At 28.3% G+C, this 20,318-nt stretch overlaps 1 protein-coding gene across 1 annotated transcript in view; it reads right to left on the bottom strand.

The window, feature by feature from the left end:
- The window catches only part of mtd (TLD domain-containing protein mustard), an 837,104-nt gene that overhangs the window by 230,357 nt on the left and 586,429 nt on the right, over positions 1-20,318 (bottom strand). Inside the window, exons 14-15 of the mRNA XM_075380551.1 lie at positions 20,198-20,308; positions 10,609-10,745 (exon numbers count right to left, since the gene is read on the bottom strand). Coding sequence (XP_075236666.1) covers positions 10,609-10,745; positions 20,198-20,308 — 248 coding nt within the window. The remainder of the gene's footprint in view (positions 1-10,608; positions 10,746-20,197; positions 20,309-20,318) is intronic.

The following is a 20,318-nucleotide window of genomic DNA, read 5'->3' on the forward strand; positions in this document are numbered from 1 at the left end:
TTTTTTACTAGTGAGCGAAGCAAACATGGATTAAGTTTTTAGATTATATTTATAATTTTTCTGTAAATATGAGGTATGGCTATTAAATCACGAGACTAATGCTCCTACAGAAGAACTGTGCATGCACAAAATTTATACGACCTACAGCTGTGTAGCGTGAAGCCTTCTCTTTTGATTGTGGCCACTCCAGTTTTTTTAGACATATTAGTCTAGCTGTGGCCTTTGCTTGGATAACATTTGTTTTTTTTTTTTTTTTTTTTGAAAAAATGATAAGTGTTTTATTAGAGCAAAGAATTGTCGTGAAATTTCATATGAAACATGGAGAAACCGCTACTAAAACTTATCTTTTATTAAAAAAAGTTTATGGTAATGAATATTTATCAGGCGTACAAGTTTTTGAGTGGTTTAAGCATTACCAACATGGCCGAGATGACTTTGAAGATGATGTTCACCCGAGTCGCCCTTCCACATCAAAAACGGATGAAAATATTGAACAAATTAGTAATCTGATGAGATCTGACCGTCAGCTACTATTCTTGTCTTAATTCAAGGTCCTTGCTCAACTTTGTGTAAAAATAACAAAAAATGACCCGAATTGCGGAATGGGTTTTTCATGGGTTCTTCATCATCAGGACAACGCACCAGCTCACACTGCATTGTCAGTCAAGACATTTCTAGCCAAGTAAAAAATGGCAGTGTTAGACTATCCACCTTATTCACCTAATCTGGCACTGGCACCATGTGACTTTATTTGCTCCCCAAGGTCAAATCTGTATTAAAAGGATCAAGATTTCAGACCGTAATAGTTCATTTTTATAAGTTGTGAAAGAAAAAGCAGCACGCATCATAAAAGAGTTCATAGAAGAAGACTTCCAGCACTGTTTCGAACAATGAAAATTCTCATGGAGTATTGTAGGGATAGAGGAGGCGTGAATATTGCAGGGTATAACAACTAAATATGTATAAATTTAAAATAAAATATTTTACAGCATTAATCTCGTTATTTAATAACTACACCTCGTGTATACCCATTGATTTGGAAAAAAAATTGAAAAAAGTAGCTGTTGGATTGTGAAAAAGTACCGCCATTCCCCTGCTAACATATGTTGGTACTAGAAGGTGCCAACATGTTTTCTCACAGACAGTAGCTGACCAATTCCAGAGCAGTGGTTGACCGAATTCTGATGGCTATCAACTGAGGAAAAAGAAATGAAGGGAAGAGAAATAAAGGGCTCTCTCTTTTTCCTGTTTAGCCTCCGGTAACTACCGTTTAGATAATTCTTCTGAGGATGATATGTATGAGTGTAAATGAAGTGTAGTCTTGTACATTCTCAGTTCGACCATTTCTGAGATGTGTGGTTAATTGAAACCCAACCACCAAAGAACACCAGTATCCACAATCTAGTATTCAAATCCGTGTAAAAATAACTGGCTTTACTAGGATTTGAACGCTGTAACTCTCGACTTTCCAAATCAGCTGATTTGGGAAGACGCGTTAACCACTAGACCAACCCGATGGGTTACCTATAAAAGGCTGCTTCTGATTAGATTGTTTACCATCTTGCTCAGGACCTAAATAAAGACCTTAGGTTGAACTGTTAATTACCGTAAAAATAGTTCTACCGTCTGGTTTGACGAATGTAGACATATTTAACTTTTTTTAAACGAATAAATTTATGTTTTTTTAAATTTAATATTGAAGCACATAACTAATGTTTTCATTGGTGAAAAAATAAAAATATTTGGTTTGTAAATAATTTTGTTTTATAGTATAATTTATACAGATCTGTATTTTTTTCTGTTTTTTTTTTTTTTTTAATACTTTTAATCTTGTCATAGACCTGAATTTTATGAAGATACTGCTATAACCAAAAATGTACACTGAAAAATTATCTTTGTACATAAAAAATCTAAGTTTGTGTAATTAACATTTGTGTAAAAAAATTATGTATCATTTAATTTATTTCCTTTTAAGCAATTTTTATCATACAAAACTCACTTATTCCAACAGTTTATTTTTAGTCTGAAACATCTCCAGTAATTTTTATTTAATGCCTTCAATAGTTACAAAATCGGATGGCAAACTCATTTTGTAATAAATTAAGTTAATGGAATAATTTTCTGCAATAAAACCGTTATTTCATAAACAGGATTTGACTGTATTTGTAGTTTAAAATTTCATTTGATTTTTCCACAGTTTAAGTTTTCATTTGATTAAAGTTTTTATACAATTATTGTTGAAAAATTTCATTTAAAACTTCTTTTAATGTATTTTTATTTTGTAGAAATTTACAAATTTTTTTAATTTTTATTTTGAACATTGGCAACTTAAATATCATGCAGATGATTTATTTAATAACTGAACTTTCAGAAAAAGCTTTCACATTGATTAAAGTTAAGTATTTACGAATAACCCTGAGAAAGTAACAGGTTATCCAAACAATATAATATCACATTCCTGAAACATAATAAAATAGAAACTAATCCAAATAGATTACATTAATATATATATATTTTTTTTTAATAAGGCATGCTAGACTGCAAACAACAAATCATGAATATTGCTGAATAAATAAAGGTTTTGTAAACGCATGTACATGGTTTCAAGAAAAGAATCATAATATTGAACAATCAAATAACTTTCTACTAAATTGACTTCGGAACATCAATTTTATGGTTGCAGCAAATAGAAATTATCAAGTAGATGTTAATACAGTTTTGTTATCATTGAATATTATCTATGAACTTCAGTTAACATTTTCCTTGTTTGAAAGAGCTGCTTCTTTACTGAGGTTTACTGGATGGCAAACTGATCCAAGGACTCTATAGTTTCCTATCAAGAGTACCAAAAAAAAAATCCAAATAATAGTAATAGTAAAAGTTGCTTACTGATTAAAGCCAGGCCTACTATTCCTCGTAGTCTAATCTAATGTATCGGTACAGAAACAAAAGATTATAATTTTGACTTGCTCATGATGTTATTTTGGCCGAAACTAACATGAATTAGAGGTAATGAATTAATAAACTTATCACTGAGAAGAAAAATGGAATATAAGTACATAAGATTAAATATTAAATAGCAAAACATCAGATAATTAGTAAATCAGAAAAGCACTAATGGAGGTTTTTGAAATGTATGTCGTACAAGAATTCAGGAAATTATGTGGGTTGAAAAGAGTACAAAACATGTTAAGAGAAATTTAGACTAAAATCTTTAAAAAAAATTTGCTAAGACAACCACTTATTAAGACATCAAATATATTTATTATGATAGGATAAAGTATGGAAGGTAAAATCTGCAAATGGAAACAAAAATTAGATAAGAACGTAAAATATTATTATGGATTTCAGATAATTAGAGTAGAAACATTGAGGAAAGGAATGAGAATTTGCCATACTGATAAAATGATCGACATAAAAATAAATATAGAATTTTCCTTCTCTTTAAAATATTGAAAGGAATACATGAAATATGATAATGAATTATGTATTTGTGATGAAAATAAGTAATTAGTGAGACAAGATAAGAAACCAACCAGACTCATATTAAAGATGAAAAAAGAGCTGCATAACTTAATGTAATTAGAAATTTGATTTTTAAACCGAAATGCAATGAATATGAATGAAGATAGCTTTGTAGTGTAAGATTAAAAAAAAAAATCATCTGCATATCAATTTAAAAAAATTAACACATACCAAAGTTACACATAACTTAATAAAAATCCAGAAAAATCATGCCAATATGAAATGAATTTCTTTTTTTTTTAATGAACATCTAATGAAATATATTTTGTGCAAAAGATATATTATAAAAAAATGATATTTTATGAAATAAATGTTGAATGAATAAGATATACAGACTAAACATAAAGTATTTATCACCATAACATAAAACATTGCTACAGTAAAACCTATCCACAACAGTATCAAGCTCTATAAATTCATTTAAAATAAATGTAACTGCCCAATAACTGTTCACAAAATAACATGTAATAAATTCTTAGATAATAAATAATGAAGAAGTTTTTAACATAGCCTGTAATGTGGATAATCTGAAAAAAATCAAGTGTCGTTAAGTTACACAAGATATTTAAAGATAAAGATAAAATCATAAAAAAACAAATATAAAAATAAGAATAATCAAAAAGGTCATAAGAAATTTAAAGATAGAGATTAAGGCGAATAAATGTGAAAAAATGACCCTGACGTCAACACCCATAAATGAATCGGATCAAGATAATTATCTGTCAGATTGTACCTTGCGCTCTGAATTGTTTTTGAGATTTGATTCTGGTTTTTTTTAAGTGTGTGATTAATAACTGAAGAAAATACTGTAGGGAAAAGGTAATGTGCATTTATTTTCCAGTTTAAATATAAAGACAGAGCTTTTTGGCCTTTGTGTTTCTTACAAAGTTATTTTCATACTGGTATACAAAATGCTTATTTAGGCTTGTTAATATTTAAATAAACATAAAACTTAAAAATAAATTTCAAGAAGTGAAAATTTACAAAAAAATTGAAAGTATACACAGGGTGTCCCTAAAAGAATCATCCAATTTTAAGGTTTTATAACTATTCAGTTTTAATCTTTTTTGATCAAGCAAAGTATTATTAGAAAGAAAGAACTCCTGAGTTTCACATGGTTACCGCTAGGTAGCTCCAGAACTTCGATCACTTCAATGTTAGAGAAAATGGTGATTCTACAACAGAAATCATTTTGTTTTCTACACTTTGCATAGTGTAAGTGCGTAATTACTGTTCAGCGTGATTTCCATAGTGAATATGGTGCTGAACCTACTACCGTTCAGACCATTAGGTGATGGTATATTCTATTTCAAGTTTGTCTGTATAAGGGGAAATCAAGTGGTCGACCCCATGTGTCATACTAAGATGTGGAGCACATCCGTCAAGAGTTTCTTACATAGCCCCCAAAAATCAATGCTGGTAGAGAACTAAACATTCCTAGAATGTCTATCTGGCATGTTTTATGTCAATAATTGCTTATGAAACCATACAGGATTCAGCAAGCGCTTTATGAAGATGACAAACAATGACGCATGGAGTTTTGTGAATTCATCCTTGGCAGAAGTTGACAATTTTGTAACATGCTCAGTGTTTTGTGACAAGGCTACTTTTCATTTAAGTAGGGAAGGTAAACTGTCACATTGTTAGAATAAGCCACATAAATTTGAACAACATGAGAGAAACTTTCCCAAAGTTAATGTTTTCTGTGTAATTTCTGGAGAAAAGGTGTACAGTCACTCTTATTTTTCTTAGATAAAACTGCTACAGGACTAACATATCTTGATATGCTGGAAAACCAGTTTTTCTCTCAGTTAGAGGCCAATTCAAAAGATTTCACTTTCCAGCAAGATGGAGCACCATCTTACTGGAGACCCTATGTTTGAGAATTTTTGAACGATAATTTTCCTCAATAACGGATCGGTCATATGAGATCTAACAATTCAGCTTTACATTCACTGACCTCCAAGATCACCAAATCTCATTGTGTGCGATTTTTACTTGTGGGGTTTTGTAAAAGATTCCATTCCATTTATGCGCCTCCCCTTCCAGCTATAGTGGTCAAACTGCAGAACCACATAATAGCAGCAGCCATGGCAGCAGTGAAGAGAGAAACTCTTGCTAAGGTGTGTGGGATGAATTTGATTACTGTGTGTGGACATATGCTGTGCATCTCAAGGGGAGGGGCATATTGAGCACCTATGATTTTATATGTAAAAAAAGTTCATAAATAAGCCTTTATTATAAAATTAATCTTAAGATTTTGTTTTCAATATTTTTAAAAATATGCACAATTCAAATCAGATGATTCTTTTTGGAACATGCTATTAATTTTTACTTTTTAGGAGTTTATTTTATTACGTGATGTCTAAAAAAAATTTACAGAATGTTGAAATTGGATTACTAAATAAAAAAGGCAAAACACAAGACAATTTTTATATATAATTTTTCTATAATTCCTATAAATGTTCTTTAAATAAATTGCAATGCACTACAAACAGAAAAGAACAATTTTAATTCAGAATGAAACTCAATTTCTTCATTTATTTATTACTTTTTTAAATATAATTTTTCAAAGATAAATCTTTTTTCATTAAAAAACAAATGATCCAAAGATTATTAAAATTCACTCAGAAAGTAATTAATCTTCTGGTTACTAGAAACAACTATTGTGGTGGCATATGTGATTGTTACAGTAACCACTCAGTGAAGAAGGAATCATAGACAACAAAAGAGAGAAGATATAGACAAAAAAAGACAATCATACCATGAACTGACTACCTCGGTAAGTAATAGTTTTATGTTTTCTCAGGATTTCTATTAGAATAAAAATACATATTTTATAAAGACTAGAACCAAGATGTCTCATTAATTTAAAAACCAATTAGCTTATTTCTTTCCATATAACCATATACAATATCAACAAGTCTGCAGAAGCTAATTTAAATTTTCGCTGAACCTGCATAAAGTATGGAAATCAAAATCGTCACAAATAACTGACTACTGAAGAAACTTTATAAAAAACTAAAACTCATTTTTAAATATGTTAAAATTTGAAGGATGGGAAAAAACATGTTTTGTGTATTTTTTTTGGTCAGTCTTATTTTTTAAAAGTTTATTTTGAATTTTTTTTTGTTTTATTTGAAAATAAAATAAATGAGTAGGTCAATCAAAAAAGCTGCCCATGTAAAAAAAACCATCTTAAATCAAAGATGTTTAATTTCTTCAAATCAAAATAATGTTTGAATACAAATTAAAAAGACGAGTAAATAAATAAAACATATATTTTTATTTTCTATTCCTAATGCGTATGCTGCAATCTGTTCAATTTGTGAACAACAAATGACCCTATGGTCCATTGAGATGAGAATAATATTATGTATAAAATGTAAATAAGGTATAATCTTGTACACAGCCTAAGGCCAACCATTCCAAGATGTGTGGTTAATTAAACTCTAACCACCGAAATATATCGGTATCCACTGTCCAGAATTCAAATTCGTATAAAAGTAACTTGCCATTCTTAAGATTTAAACCTCAGAACCTCTGACAAACTGATCTGTGACAATTTTACTACTGAACAGACCCAGCAGGTTAATTAAAAAATTGAAAACACGCTTTTTTTTTATTGATAAATCCAGAAAAATTATACATAACATAATAAATAAAAGTAAACAAATAAAATCCCTTTTATTACTACACTATTATAATTCTGATTACAAAATAAAGTAATCTTTCAAAATTTTCAAGTTATGTTGTGGATAGATTATACAAAAAAAAGAAAAATTAATGATGATTTACATAAAGTGTGATTTTATCACGTATATAGCATAAACTAACACTTAACATTTAGTGCTTCTAACATTAATATAAATATATAATGTAAAAAGAAAATAATAATTACACACGCACACACACATGTATGGATATATATCTTTTCACTTACAAACTGATCATTCAAGCATTTATAGCAAATCTAATCATCTAATAAACTCTAACAGCGATTAGCAGACTATTTAGAGCACAGTGCTACTTCAATCAAGTTCTATAGATATATATGTAAAATTTATATTATTCTAATAGCAATAATAAAACAATAAATGTACTTACTATTATATATAGTGAATAATATTATTAAATAAATAAAATTATAATACTGGCATGAATGACAAAAAGAGTATGTACTCAAAATTTTAAAATTAATTAAAAGAATAAAAATAATTCATGTTTAATTCAGAAAAAATATTTCTTTAAATCTTAGGTTATTAGAAGAGAGATCTAAAGAGATTACACATAGATTTTCATTTTCTTGATTCCTTTCTAATTTCTTACCAATGAAACAATTTTTCTTACCAATGAATGAGTTCATGCAACTCAGTTTGGAGGCTTCAATAGTTTTTAAGCTAACTATACGCTTTTGACTGTCTAAAATGATAAAAGTTAAATTAATTTCTTGACTATAATAATATATGCTGTCAAAGCAATAATGGAAAAGTACAAGTACATAGACTGGTCAAAATATTGTCTTATTTTAATTTTGTGCCTTAAGGAGACATTTAAAAAAAAACTTTAATAATAAAATAGATTTAAATAAATTGTAAATAATCTGGAAAACATTTTTATTCTAATATTCACAAGTCCAAGATATTTATTTTGTCAAATGATCTATTTTGCATATGTACGTATGTATGTATATTTGTTGGCCTGAATTTGGCCTTGTAACTCTGAACTTGTTGACCAATTATCTTCAAACTTGGTAGACAGGGACTACCTTTGGAGGGAAAGAATGTATTAAATTTTTGCAAAAATTGGAAAAAGATGTAGGGGGTGTTTTGGCTGAAATTAAATTTCAAATCTTTACCAGAGCTCTTTAGCAAAAAATTCTTTTTACAAAATTAAATTATTTTTATTGAAATCACATTACAAAAAAATTTTATTTAATATTCACCCTCTTCTTAAACAATGACTTCATATATATTTCTTTTTTTAGCTTTACCTTGCTTCAGAAAAGAGGTTAATCATTAGCTTATTGCATCTATATATTCTAATTATTTATTTTTTAATTAATTTTACCTGAGAAATTTCCCTGAGTTTGTGAGACCCCAATATGAAACATTTTTTTCTACAATTTCAAATGTTTATACTCAAAATATATTTTGTTAAACACATGTACAAAGTCACTTTCTTTTTCCTGTTTAGCCTCCGGTAACTACCGTTTAGGTAATTCTTCAGAGGATGAATGAGGATGATATGTATGAGTGTAAATGAAGTTGTAGTCTTGTACATTCTCAGTTCGACCATTCCTGAGATGAGTGGTTAATTGAAACCCAACCACCAAAGAACACCGGTATCCACGATCTAGTATTCAAATCCGTGTAAAAATAACTGGCTTTACTAGGACTTGAACGCTGTAACTCTCGACTTCCAAATCAGCTGATTTGGGAAGACGCATTCACCACTAGACCAACCCGGTGGGTTATGTACAAAGTCACTAAAATTACTTAATCTCACTCCCCTGCTGAGGGAATTCTCCAATTAAAAAAAAAAACTTTTAAAATTTTGATTCTAATTTATTTAAAATCAATTTTATTATATATTTTAATCATTAAAGAAGCCCGCGATGCATGGGCCTCTAGACGTTTTAGCTGGGAAAGTTATGCGGACTTTTTTTACTCTTATTCTTAGATATATATATATATATATATATATATATATATATATATATATATATATATATATATGTATATATATAGCATTTCACACTCTTTTATTGTGTTACAAGATAACTATTAAATTATTTGTAATAAAAAATCTTTCTTCATTATTTTTTCATATACACTATTTCCTCACTATCTACTGATAATGTTAATAGTCACAATGGCCATTCAGTAATTTTTTTTTTGCTCAATGATATCGGCACATAAGCTTAAAGCTTGTGCATGGGATATGGAAATGTGGCATAAAAAATGCAATGCCTGACCAGTATTCAAACCCAGGACCTCCTGGACGCCTGGAAGAAAGGCGAGGCATTACCACTTGCGCCGCAGAGGCCGGCAATTCAAAATAAAATTTGTTGTAAATGGTGTTTGAATGTTTTCTTCTTTTCAATTTTTTTATAAATTTGGAAATTTTTGTTAATTAGTTCTGACATTTATGAAAATGTTTTAATTTTAGTAGAATTCAAAATCCTTCAATCTATGAATTTTGTTAGTAACCTACTGTATAACTAAATAATTAAAAATTAACTTCATTATTTAATTTTATTATAGAATACAAATACAAAAAAATTACAGGTGAGAAAGAGAGTAGTTTTAACAAAATCACATAATATACAATCTCTTATTAAATGAATTGATTTCGCATAATGGTGTAACTTTGTTTTATTTCGTTAAATGGTAAAGCTATTTCACCACCATTTCAGGATGTCAAATCAAAAAAACTTATTAATTTTAATCACTTATTTGAAAAGTAAGTAGTTATTAAATAAAAAATGTATATAGTTTGTGATTTTTAAATAGAACATACAAGAAATATAAAGCAATAAGGGATACAATCTTTTTGACATTTGGAATGAATATGTAGAACAGGCTGGTCCGTTCTGTACATCCACATAGTATTTTTCAAGGTCCAACAGGTTCCTTAATATACTTCTAAATCTTACATATTTAAAAAACCTGTTCTGTAATGACATTAAAGATGTTATTTTCATAATTTCTGTTTGAAAAAGAGAAATGATATAAAGTAATAAAGAGCAAAAAATCTCTGGACAATATTTCAACAAAATATGCATGAGACCTATACCTCTGCTAATTTGTTCAAGCACCCTTCCAAACAGGTATGCAATTAAATAATTTATACACACTTTAAGAAATATTTCTGAATATAATAATAAAACATAAATAAAAAACCATTGAAATAAAAAATTATACTAGCAGCAAAGCAAGAAAATTAGTAATGGATATGTAAATATCTATAATAATTAACACAAATTGTCATTCATATCAGTAAACATGAAACATCAAAATATCATAATAGAAAAAGTCTACGGTACTAAATTTTAAGTAATATAAATAAAACTTTACTTACTATCGAAAGAGACAAACAACTCTGGCATATCATCGACTGAAACCATGCTTCTATAATCAAGTTTTGGTCCAGGGGGTGCAGATTTTGGATTACTAGGAGTCTGTTGTTGACGAATAAATGTTCCAACAGATGAACGCCTGTAATTTGTAAAAGAAAAATTATTGGATTATTAAAGAAATAACCAAAATACTGTAAATATATTAATGTAATTTAGTGGTTGAAATACATAATAGAAAAGTACATCATAATAATAATGATTAAAAAATGAAAAACAATTTTTCTAAAAAAGAAAAAATGCAATATCTTACAAAGTAATATTTTGGAAATCAAACAGTATGAACTAATTTAAAATGCCTGCAAAACAAAGCCACATTATTCAATGAACTAGTTCCTGTAGATGACAGAAGAATACTGGGCATAGTTTACAGTATGCTTTTGCCCTTTTTAAATGGTAAAATAACAGTTGTCACTTAAAAAAAAGGAGCAGTATAGTAGACTTACCAGATCTTTATACCCAAGCCTGCTGAAGAAAAACTATAATATATTCTTAATAAAAAAAAAAAAAATTGCTGCCAGTTATTTCTTATGATAGAGAGTTAGTGTTATTTTATTTTAAAGAATCGCAAAAAGCCAAAACTAAAATTACAATGATGTAATTTCAGTATAAAATAATGATAAAAAATATGAGATAACAATCTTGACCATCCACACAATTCGACTTGGGCAGATGAAATATCAATAGTGACTGATCTAAAACAGTAATGTATGTATTCAGACTTACAAAAAACCATTAATTTTGATAGGATATTAGTGGGGAAGGTAATTTTTTATACTGCAGTTATGAAGTGAAAATAAAATCTTAATTCTAAAGTAGGTATTTAATGAGAAACAAATATTATTATTATTATTATTATTGATAGAGACAAATCTTCAAATATTTTATTTGTTTTTGTTATTTTTATTATTATTTTAAATGATATTAACAAATTTTGTAACTTCTGACAAGAAATCGATATGAAATTACATCAAACATCATGGATTTCAGAATCTTTGGAGATTAGCATACTAACCATTACAAAAAAAATCCCATAAAACATATCAATGGTGGGACAGTGAATGTGACAAAACAGTGGGGAAAACACATCAAGAATGGCTATTTTTACCAATCAAATATCAGAAACATCCTTCCAAAGAAAAGAAACCACCCAAACCCTAAGGAGAAAAAAAAAAGACAATACCATAAAGATACACTGAAGTCAATAGAAGAAGAATAAAACACAGTCGAGAGACTACTACAAAACCTTAATAAAATCAGCTCCAAGAATATGAACCCCTAACCCTACTGATGAATGAAAGCAGTAAACTGGCCCACAATAATAAAGACAACGCATTAAATATTTCAACGAACTCCTAAATTGTGAAGAACTGACAGAACTCCAAAACTTCACCACCAACACCCAAATAAAAACACTACCAGAAAACATCAACCCTCCCACAATAAAATAAATCTACCAATACCAAGCACTGTGTGAGATGAAGAATTACAAAGCAGCATGAGATCAAACTTTTGTGGAGATCTGAAAACATGCAGGAAGATCAGCAAAAATTGCTCTGCATCAAACAGCTTGTCAATATCTGGATCAAAGAAAAACTACCAGAATACTGGATGACAGCCCTCATCCATCTGCTTCACAAAAAAAAGGGACAAAACAGACCCTAATAATTACAGTGGAATCTCACTCCTAGACACAACATACAAAATTCTTTCAAGAATCATCCTCAACAGGAGCAGTTCACAACTTGAAAGAACTAGAATACCAGGGAGGGTTCAGACACTGGAGGAGCTGTCCAGACCAGATCATTAGTCTTAAGCTAATAATGGATTACAACAGAAAATGAAACATGGTGACACATTTGTAGAAAAGAGTCATGGTGATAACATTTGTAGATTTTAAGAAAGTTAATGACTACATCCACAGAGAATCCCTACTAAAAATTCTGTGACACCTCAGACTACATACCAAATTACTACTACAACCAAAAAACATGATAAAACTGACTCTCACAAACACTACGTTGAAGGAAAAATTCAGAAGCGAGCTTTTGGAACCATTTGAGATCAAATCAGGACTGCGCCAAGGTGATGGGCTTTCACTGCTATTATTCAACTGTGCTGTAAAAATAATAATGAGGGAATGGATCATAAAAAATAGGCTGAAAAATCAAAACAAACTCTTTTGATTTCACCAACTTGGCACTGCTAGCAAATGACATCGACGAAGCTAAATCACAGATACTAGAACTTCAAAATATAGCAAATAAAATTGGCCTCAAAATATCATTCGAAAAGACAGAAATTATGCCCCAAAAACCAGCACGATTAAAAGAAGTAAACATCAACAGTAATAAAATCAAAATAGTAAATCCAATCTTAATACTCCAGAGAAATAATAACAAACAAACTAAACAACAAAACCTTGACCCAAATTAGCTAAAGCTCAAAAATTAAACTGGTACACTTAATAGAGACTAAGAGGAGACTAGGATTCTTTGGACATATCATGAGGATGCAACAAGATTCAAGACTTATGAAACAGCTAGTACAGTACAATCTCAGTACAAAAAACACCTGACAGGATGCAGAAAAATAAGAGAGCACCTGAAGGAAATTGGCCTCAGGAACAGAAAATGTTCACAATTATCAACATTCTCTTTGCCTTTTATTTTATGTACAATTGATGAAATTCATTAGGTTAATCGTACAGTCACCAGACAATTGAAGGATTGCTTGAAGGCAATCCTTCAAGCCTATCAAACAAAGATTATAGAAAATCTAAGGTTTTAGCATGGACCACCCCAATCAAGGTTTTACATTCATTGACAAAACCAAAATTAGAAGGAAGGTGAAGGAATTAATGATTAATAAACAAATTCATCCGCACACGAACTACAGTACACGACAAATAACCTAAATCAAGGTTCCTGGAGACAACTGACACCCACACACAGTAATGAATTTGGGTCGACAAATAAATGCCAGAATAAAAGTTTCTTCTGTTCAAAATTACAGAAACCTGTAGTAATGTACAATATTTTTGTAAAATGAGTAAACAACAACTTTGCCCATTCTTGAATCATAAGACGTGTGGAAGTATGAATTGAAATGTTAACTCTTCGGCCAAACCTCTGCTGGAAGAGGATTGGAACAATGGAAAATATCAGTTCACTAGGAAAATTTTTTCCAAATCAATAAAACAATACTACATTGTAAGAGTTATAAAATTCTTGTATTGAAATCATACAATATATTAAAAATATTGTACAACTGACCAACTTACATAATGACATGATATTGTATATATAAAAAAATTAATCGAACTATTTAGCATTACTTTTAGAAAAAAGCTCAAAAATAGTTTACAAAGCAGATAAAAAAAATTAAATGTACATCTCAACTGTTAAAACACTTATAACCAGTAGGTTATAAATAAATCTATAAAAAAATAATAACATAAGTTAAAAGAAAAACTGACAAATCAAAAAAAATTAATAAATAAATACTTATTATAATAATAATTAATAAATATATAACCGATATAAACAAAATTCTACAAAAAATTACTAATTTTACCAGTTTTTATGAAATAAAAATAAACTATCAAGTAGTTATTTTATTATACAGATAATCCAGTCCAAGCGGAAAGCAGGAAATCAGTTTAAAATCAATCTAAACCACTATATCCAAAGTCTGATAAGTCGTATCCTGGTGAGTTTGGAAAAATGATTGGTAGTAAGCTGATTACTTGCTTTCAATTAGGACAGCATTAGAGAATATTGTATAACTTATTATTTATAAACTGATTTTATTTTAATTTTATAAACTTGGGTAGAGATACTTTTTTCATAATGTCTTATTTTTAGTGCTTTATGAGAATTAATTATTTTTATTAGCATTTTTCTATTAATTATTATTTTGCCTTTCAATTTTTCTTTTACTTACACTAAATATTTTTTAAACATTTACCTTTCTTAATTCTCTATATCTATGGAGAATGAGTATAACAGTTAAAATGTACATTCAGTTTTACATTTTTATTTATATGTAAATTCCTTTGAGAATTTTATATTTACAAATTTATTTCAGTAAAGATTAAGTACAAGTGTCTTCTTTCTTTATATGAAGTCTTAAAAGTCAAGTCTATATACTGTTAGAAGTAACAGTAGATTTAGCATAAAAAAATTTAGTATTCTTTAATATGCAAGTGCATTTCATTGAAATCAAATTAAAAAGTCAATAAAAAATATTATCTATTATTTGGGCTAAATGTGGAAAGATAGCCTAATTCCTTAAATAGTTTGAATTTTTTAAATATTTACTTATTAGTTAAATTATATATATATAATTAAGCCCAACCTTAAGTTATAAAATTAAAAGAGTTAAAGTTAAATTATGAAACAAATACATTAATAACAAATGTAAATTATACGAGAGCTCACATGGAATTATTATGGTTTTTTAGTAAAATAAAGTGTCAAATAAATGTTGCACAAAAATATATTATGAATAAACAAATAAATATTAACACATTTCAATTAAATATCTTATGTATAACATAGCATATAATTTTTGCAAGTGTGTGTTTATATATATATATACAAAAAAAAAAAAAAAATATATATATATATATATATATATATATAAAATATCATATGTGTGTGTATATACATACACATATTGTGTTTGTTTTTTTTGGTTATATTTCACCAATTTAAACAATTATAACCACCAGATACAATCACAATAAAAAGGTAAAAATACTACGTAATTGTAGCACTTTCAGAGTACCACTCCATCTTCAGCAGTCAAAAATATAAATTACACAAAATTAAAATAAATTTTATCCCATGAAATTTCATAAGATGATAACATCATGTCATAGTAAATAATAGAAGTACTAATTTATTGACAAAGTATATATATATATATATATATACTGATTAAATTTATTTTAATTAATATGTAATTTACATTTTTGACTGCTGAAGACAGGAGTGACACTCTGAAAATGCTACAATTAGGTAAGAATTCTTATCTTTTTATTCTGGCTGTATTTGGTGGTTATAATATTATAATTCTTAAATTTATTTTGATGCAGGGGTAAATATAATGTTTGGCAAAAAAAATATATATATACATCACTGATTGTAATCAGAGATAAATAAAGCTATTATAATATAAATATATTAAATCTTTAATTAATAATTAATTACAATTATATTAATTTTTTAACAAAAAGAAATTATTAAGTAAATTAAAAAAAAAACAAACAATAAAACTAATTAAAATACAACACACATGTTTTAAGATAAAAACTAAATCTAAACATGAAGTGTTATTACATAATACAAAACCAACATCCAACATCATACACAATACACTCTGCAATCCAAATAAAATAAATAAAAAAAAGCAATAATACATAACAGGAAACTGGTAAAGTCTAGATAACTAGAAATCTCCAACTACAGATTAAGATAATTTAATATTTTAATAAATAAAAAAGCTTTCTTTTTTTAAAAAAAAAAGCATTAGTTGTACTCCTGTAAAAAGTAAGTTACACTACATTGAGTGCCATACCTAACAGTTGTGATTTAATTTCCATGATTAACTAATAGCCTAAGCCAGGTAAATAAGGAAAATGATGAAGTGTTTTCTCATTGGACTATTTGTTCAGTAATATATATATACTGTTACAAATCAGCATGTCAAGTCCTCTGAAATTCAGGTGATATTCAGCTCCAGAAGTGATATTCTCATTTTGTTCACGATAGGGACTGGTTATATAATGAAGATTACTCTCAAGGAAACTGAATCAGACTAACACCACTCACTTATCAGATGCTTTACATTTGTCTTCGCCAAACAGAAGTTGGAAAATGTAGAGTTAAGCAAAAAATTAATAAAATAAATCCCCTTTACTGTAAGAAACAATGTATTGTAAAAGTTATTAAACAGTTAGGGAAAATCAAAACAAAAAAAGAGAAACATCTGAAATTTTAGGACATTTAATTCAGCAAATGGGTTAAATAACAAAATAATAGTAGCTTAATAATAAATAACAGCTTAAAATGTTTTATACCAAGATTAATTAAATCTAGATTTTCATTGTATTAACTTTAAAAAAAAAAAATCAATTTCATTTAAATTATTTATGTAGATTATACTATTTTTAAGTTGTTCCTAATTTTTATGAAGATAGGAGAAGAATTTAATCATCAACAAATTATATGTGCAAATTTATTGCATTTTTTCCAGTCTCTTTCTTCCCACCCTGAGGTTTCATTGTGCTCAATCATCATTCAGTGTACTGCACGGTGGCATTACACTATCTCCATTCATTTCTGCCTCTAGCCTTCTCCTCTGTTTCCTTGTAGTCTCCAAGCTTCACCTCATCTATCGACTTCATCCTTCTTATTCCACACTTTCTTTCTCCATCTACCGACCCTTCCGACAGAGTAATCAAGATTCCACTTCCTCTAACCGTATGTCCTAACTGGTTTCATTTCTTTTGTATACTTCCTGCATAAGTGTCCTTTTGTTTTTAATCCTGTTCATTACTTCCTCAATCCTCACTTTATCCATCCATCTTATTTTCTCCATCCTTCTCCATGTTACATCTCAATGGCTCAATCCAGTCCCTCTTCCTCAATGCTTCACTTCCACATAATACAATCCATGCATAGCATTCAGCTAACCTCTTCCGTAACTACAAGTCCAGAGTTTTACTACATAGTAATTCCCTCTTCTTACTGAAGGCTTCCTTGCCATCTCTATCCTTCCTTTTATTACCTTTTTTGTGTCCTTCAAGTCCTCTGTTACTAAATATCTGTAATTTTTTACTTTTTCTATTCTTCCTTCACTTGTCCTTAACACTAAATCTTTTTTGTTGTTTTTACTTCCATTACTTTAGTTTCATTTTCATTACTTTACATTCATTTTCATTTCTTCCTGCAGGGCTTAACAATCTGTGAAGCATGTGTCTGCCATCGGCTAGAATTACCATATCACCAGCAAACCTGATGAATTTTATTTTTTGTTTTACTATATTTATTTCTTCTTTTCTTTCTTTTAATATATCATGCCTTCAAAGTAAATTTTCAACAGTGTCACTAAAAGGCAGTGTTGGTAAAAGTGCTCCAAAGTGTTCAGTAGACTTATTTTTCTCTTCCTTTCAAAGAAAGATTAGAACAAAAAAATTCACAAACTTTAAAAAAATTATAGTGAAAAAACTGGATTTGTATGAGTATGAATGAGGCATTCATTTAGTAAAATGGACTTTCTAACATGGTTGATCAGCCTGGGAAGGTTCTATTCACTCCCTTCATAGGAGGAGTGAAGACATATGAGGTAAATTTATTAAGTACAGTTATGGACTGTTGAACTATTTAATATTTACGTTATAACATTATTAGATTAGTTTGATATAAATAAAATGTAATAAAAATATATTTAGAAATTTTTTTTGAAAAACAGTATGCATATTACTTAAATGATATGGAACTGATAAATGTAACATGATGTCAAAATTATATGCTTTTGTGGTTTCAAACAGAAATGATTTCATAGACTAATAATGATGTTACCACTGATTAATTATATATCAGTATTTGCTATATTTAATAGATATGGCAACAAGAACAGCTATTTATTTAAATTTTGAATCTAGAATTTATTTAAAATAGCTGAATAATCAGAAATACATTCACATAAAATTTCAAATATCATAATAAATGGTACCATTATTTCTGATTCTACTGAGGTGAGGTATATTAATTTGAACGATAGTACGATTGCCTTCGTTTTTTTTAATTGTAATTTTTATGTTGTTTTATTTGTATAATATAATATGCAACACAAAAATTATTTTTTTTTATACTGGAAATGAAAAATCAAAATCAGTTAAGAAAGTTACTTATATCATTTGAATGCAAAATAAACATCATTCAAATTAAAAAAAGAATTTAATGTAGAACAGTCTTCAGCAAATCTAGGTTGTTTTTTTTATTTTTATTACGATTTTAAAATGAAAAGAACTATATACAAAAACTTCCTAATTCATTTCGTATATGGATTACAATTATTAACATTCCCAATTACACAATATTAAAAGAAAAAAAATGGAAAATTATAATCTCTAACACACAACAATAATAAAATTCCTGCTTGGTTTGAAATTATCAAAACTGCAATAAAAAAGGGGAGAAATCAGAAATAATTAATTAGTACAAGAGTAACTAAAGTGAAAACAGAGATGCTTAATATGGGTGCAAATGGAAAAAGCCGTATATCTTACATTATTTTCAAGCAGAAGCCCTGAAGTTGACATAATTGATTGGAATTAAATGGAATGGAAGAATAAATGTTTATTATTTTTCAACAGTTTTCCAGAAGCACAAATAAGCAAAAAATAAGAGAGAAAAAAATCCTTAAAGACAATATAATTGACCGAGGTATTATACATGGAAGAATTAAATTTATGATACGATCACTGGATGTGCGAGTTAATCTGACATTTGAAATTTATTTAAAGAGATATTGAACAAGTAGTTCATTAATAATGACTATAATTATTTAACATTAACAGGTAAAATTAAAAAACCTGATTCCAATTTAGTTTATTTTTGGGTGAAAATAATATGAGAAAATATCTGAAGAGTTGACAATCAGTAGTTCTACAGTACAACAATTTAGATGACAATTTTTATCAGACAATTTAGTTGGTAGTGAAAACAACTACATTTACAATGTGAAATGGCAATGTGAAATGGCAACTTCAAATTATGAAGATAAATATTCTTAGCGTGTATGTGTGTGCATATGTGTGAATGAGATGAATGATTTGTAGCATGTGTGAAAATGCCATGCCTGACTGGGATTCAAACTCAGGACCTCCAGATAAAAGGCTGAGATGCTACCACTTGTGCCACAGAGACCAGCATCAATTGTTACAGATTAAGCTTATTGAATGGGACACAACAGCTGTTGTGAAGAAAAAATTATTGATGGTAGACCTTGGATGCTCATTCTGAAGGACAAAGCATCCAAGGTCTACCACCAATAATTTTTTCTTCACAACAGCTGTTGTGTCCCATTCAAAACAGAGATTAGGTAATTATTATTTGATATTAAGTATACATTAATTAAAATTTGTCAAGATTATATTCCTTGCTAGTCTTCTGTAAGGCAAATGATTATGGAGCACTAAGGGAATCAGCTAGACCAAGTCTTTTGATGTGTTTTATTTAGATTAAGTGTCTTAATCAAATCTAGTAAGACTTAAGGCATGACAATATTTATTATATATTCATTTTAAAATAAAAAAAATATTTTCAAATAAAAAGGTTTATACTGCATACATACATTTATTTAATAAGATAATTTATTAAAATTATTTAAAAGCATGAAAAAATTATTAGTAAATTAAAACATTAGTTTAAAAATAAAAACTTCATGTAACAGATTAGATGACATCAAATTGCATCCATGTTTCAATCAAAACACACTAAAATGAAACCATAATAGACTTACATATTTTTATGCCATCGTTTAAATGCTTTCAAATTGTATTTACTATTCTTTTGTTGAGGTTTGTCAGTATCACAATCGTCATCAATTTTGATACATGAAGAATGATTCAAACTTCAAAATT

The sequence above is a fragment of the Lycorma delicatula genome, chromosome 12, assembly GCF_047948215.1.
Source record: "Lycorma delicatula isolate Av1 chromosome 12, ASM4794821v1, whole genome shotgun sequence".
Taxonomy (NCBI): domain Eukaryota; kingdom Metazoa; phylum Arthropoda; class Insecta; order Hemiptera; family Fulgoridae; genus Lycorma; species Lycorma delicatula.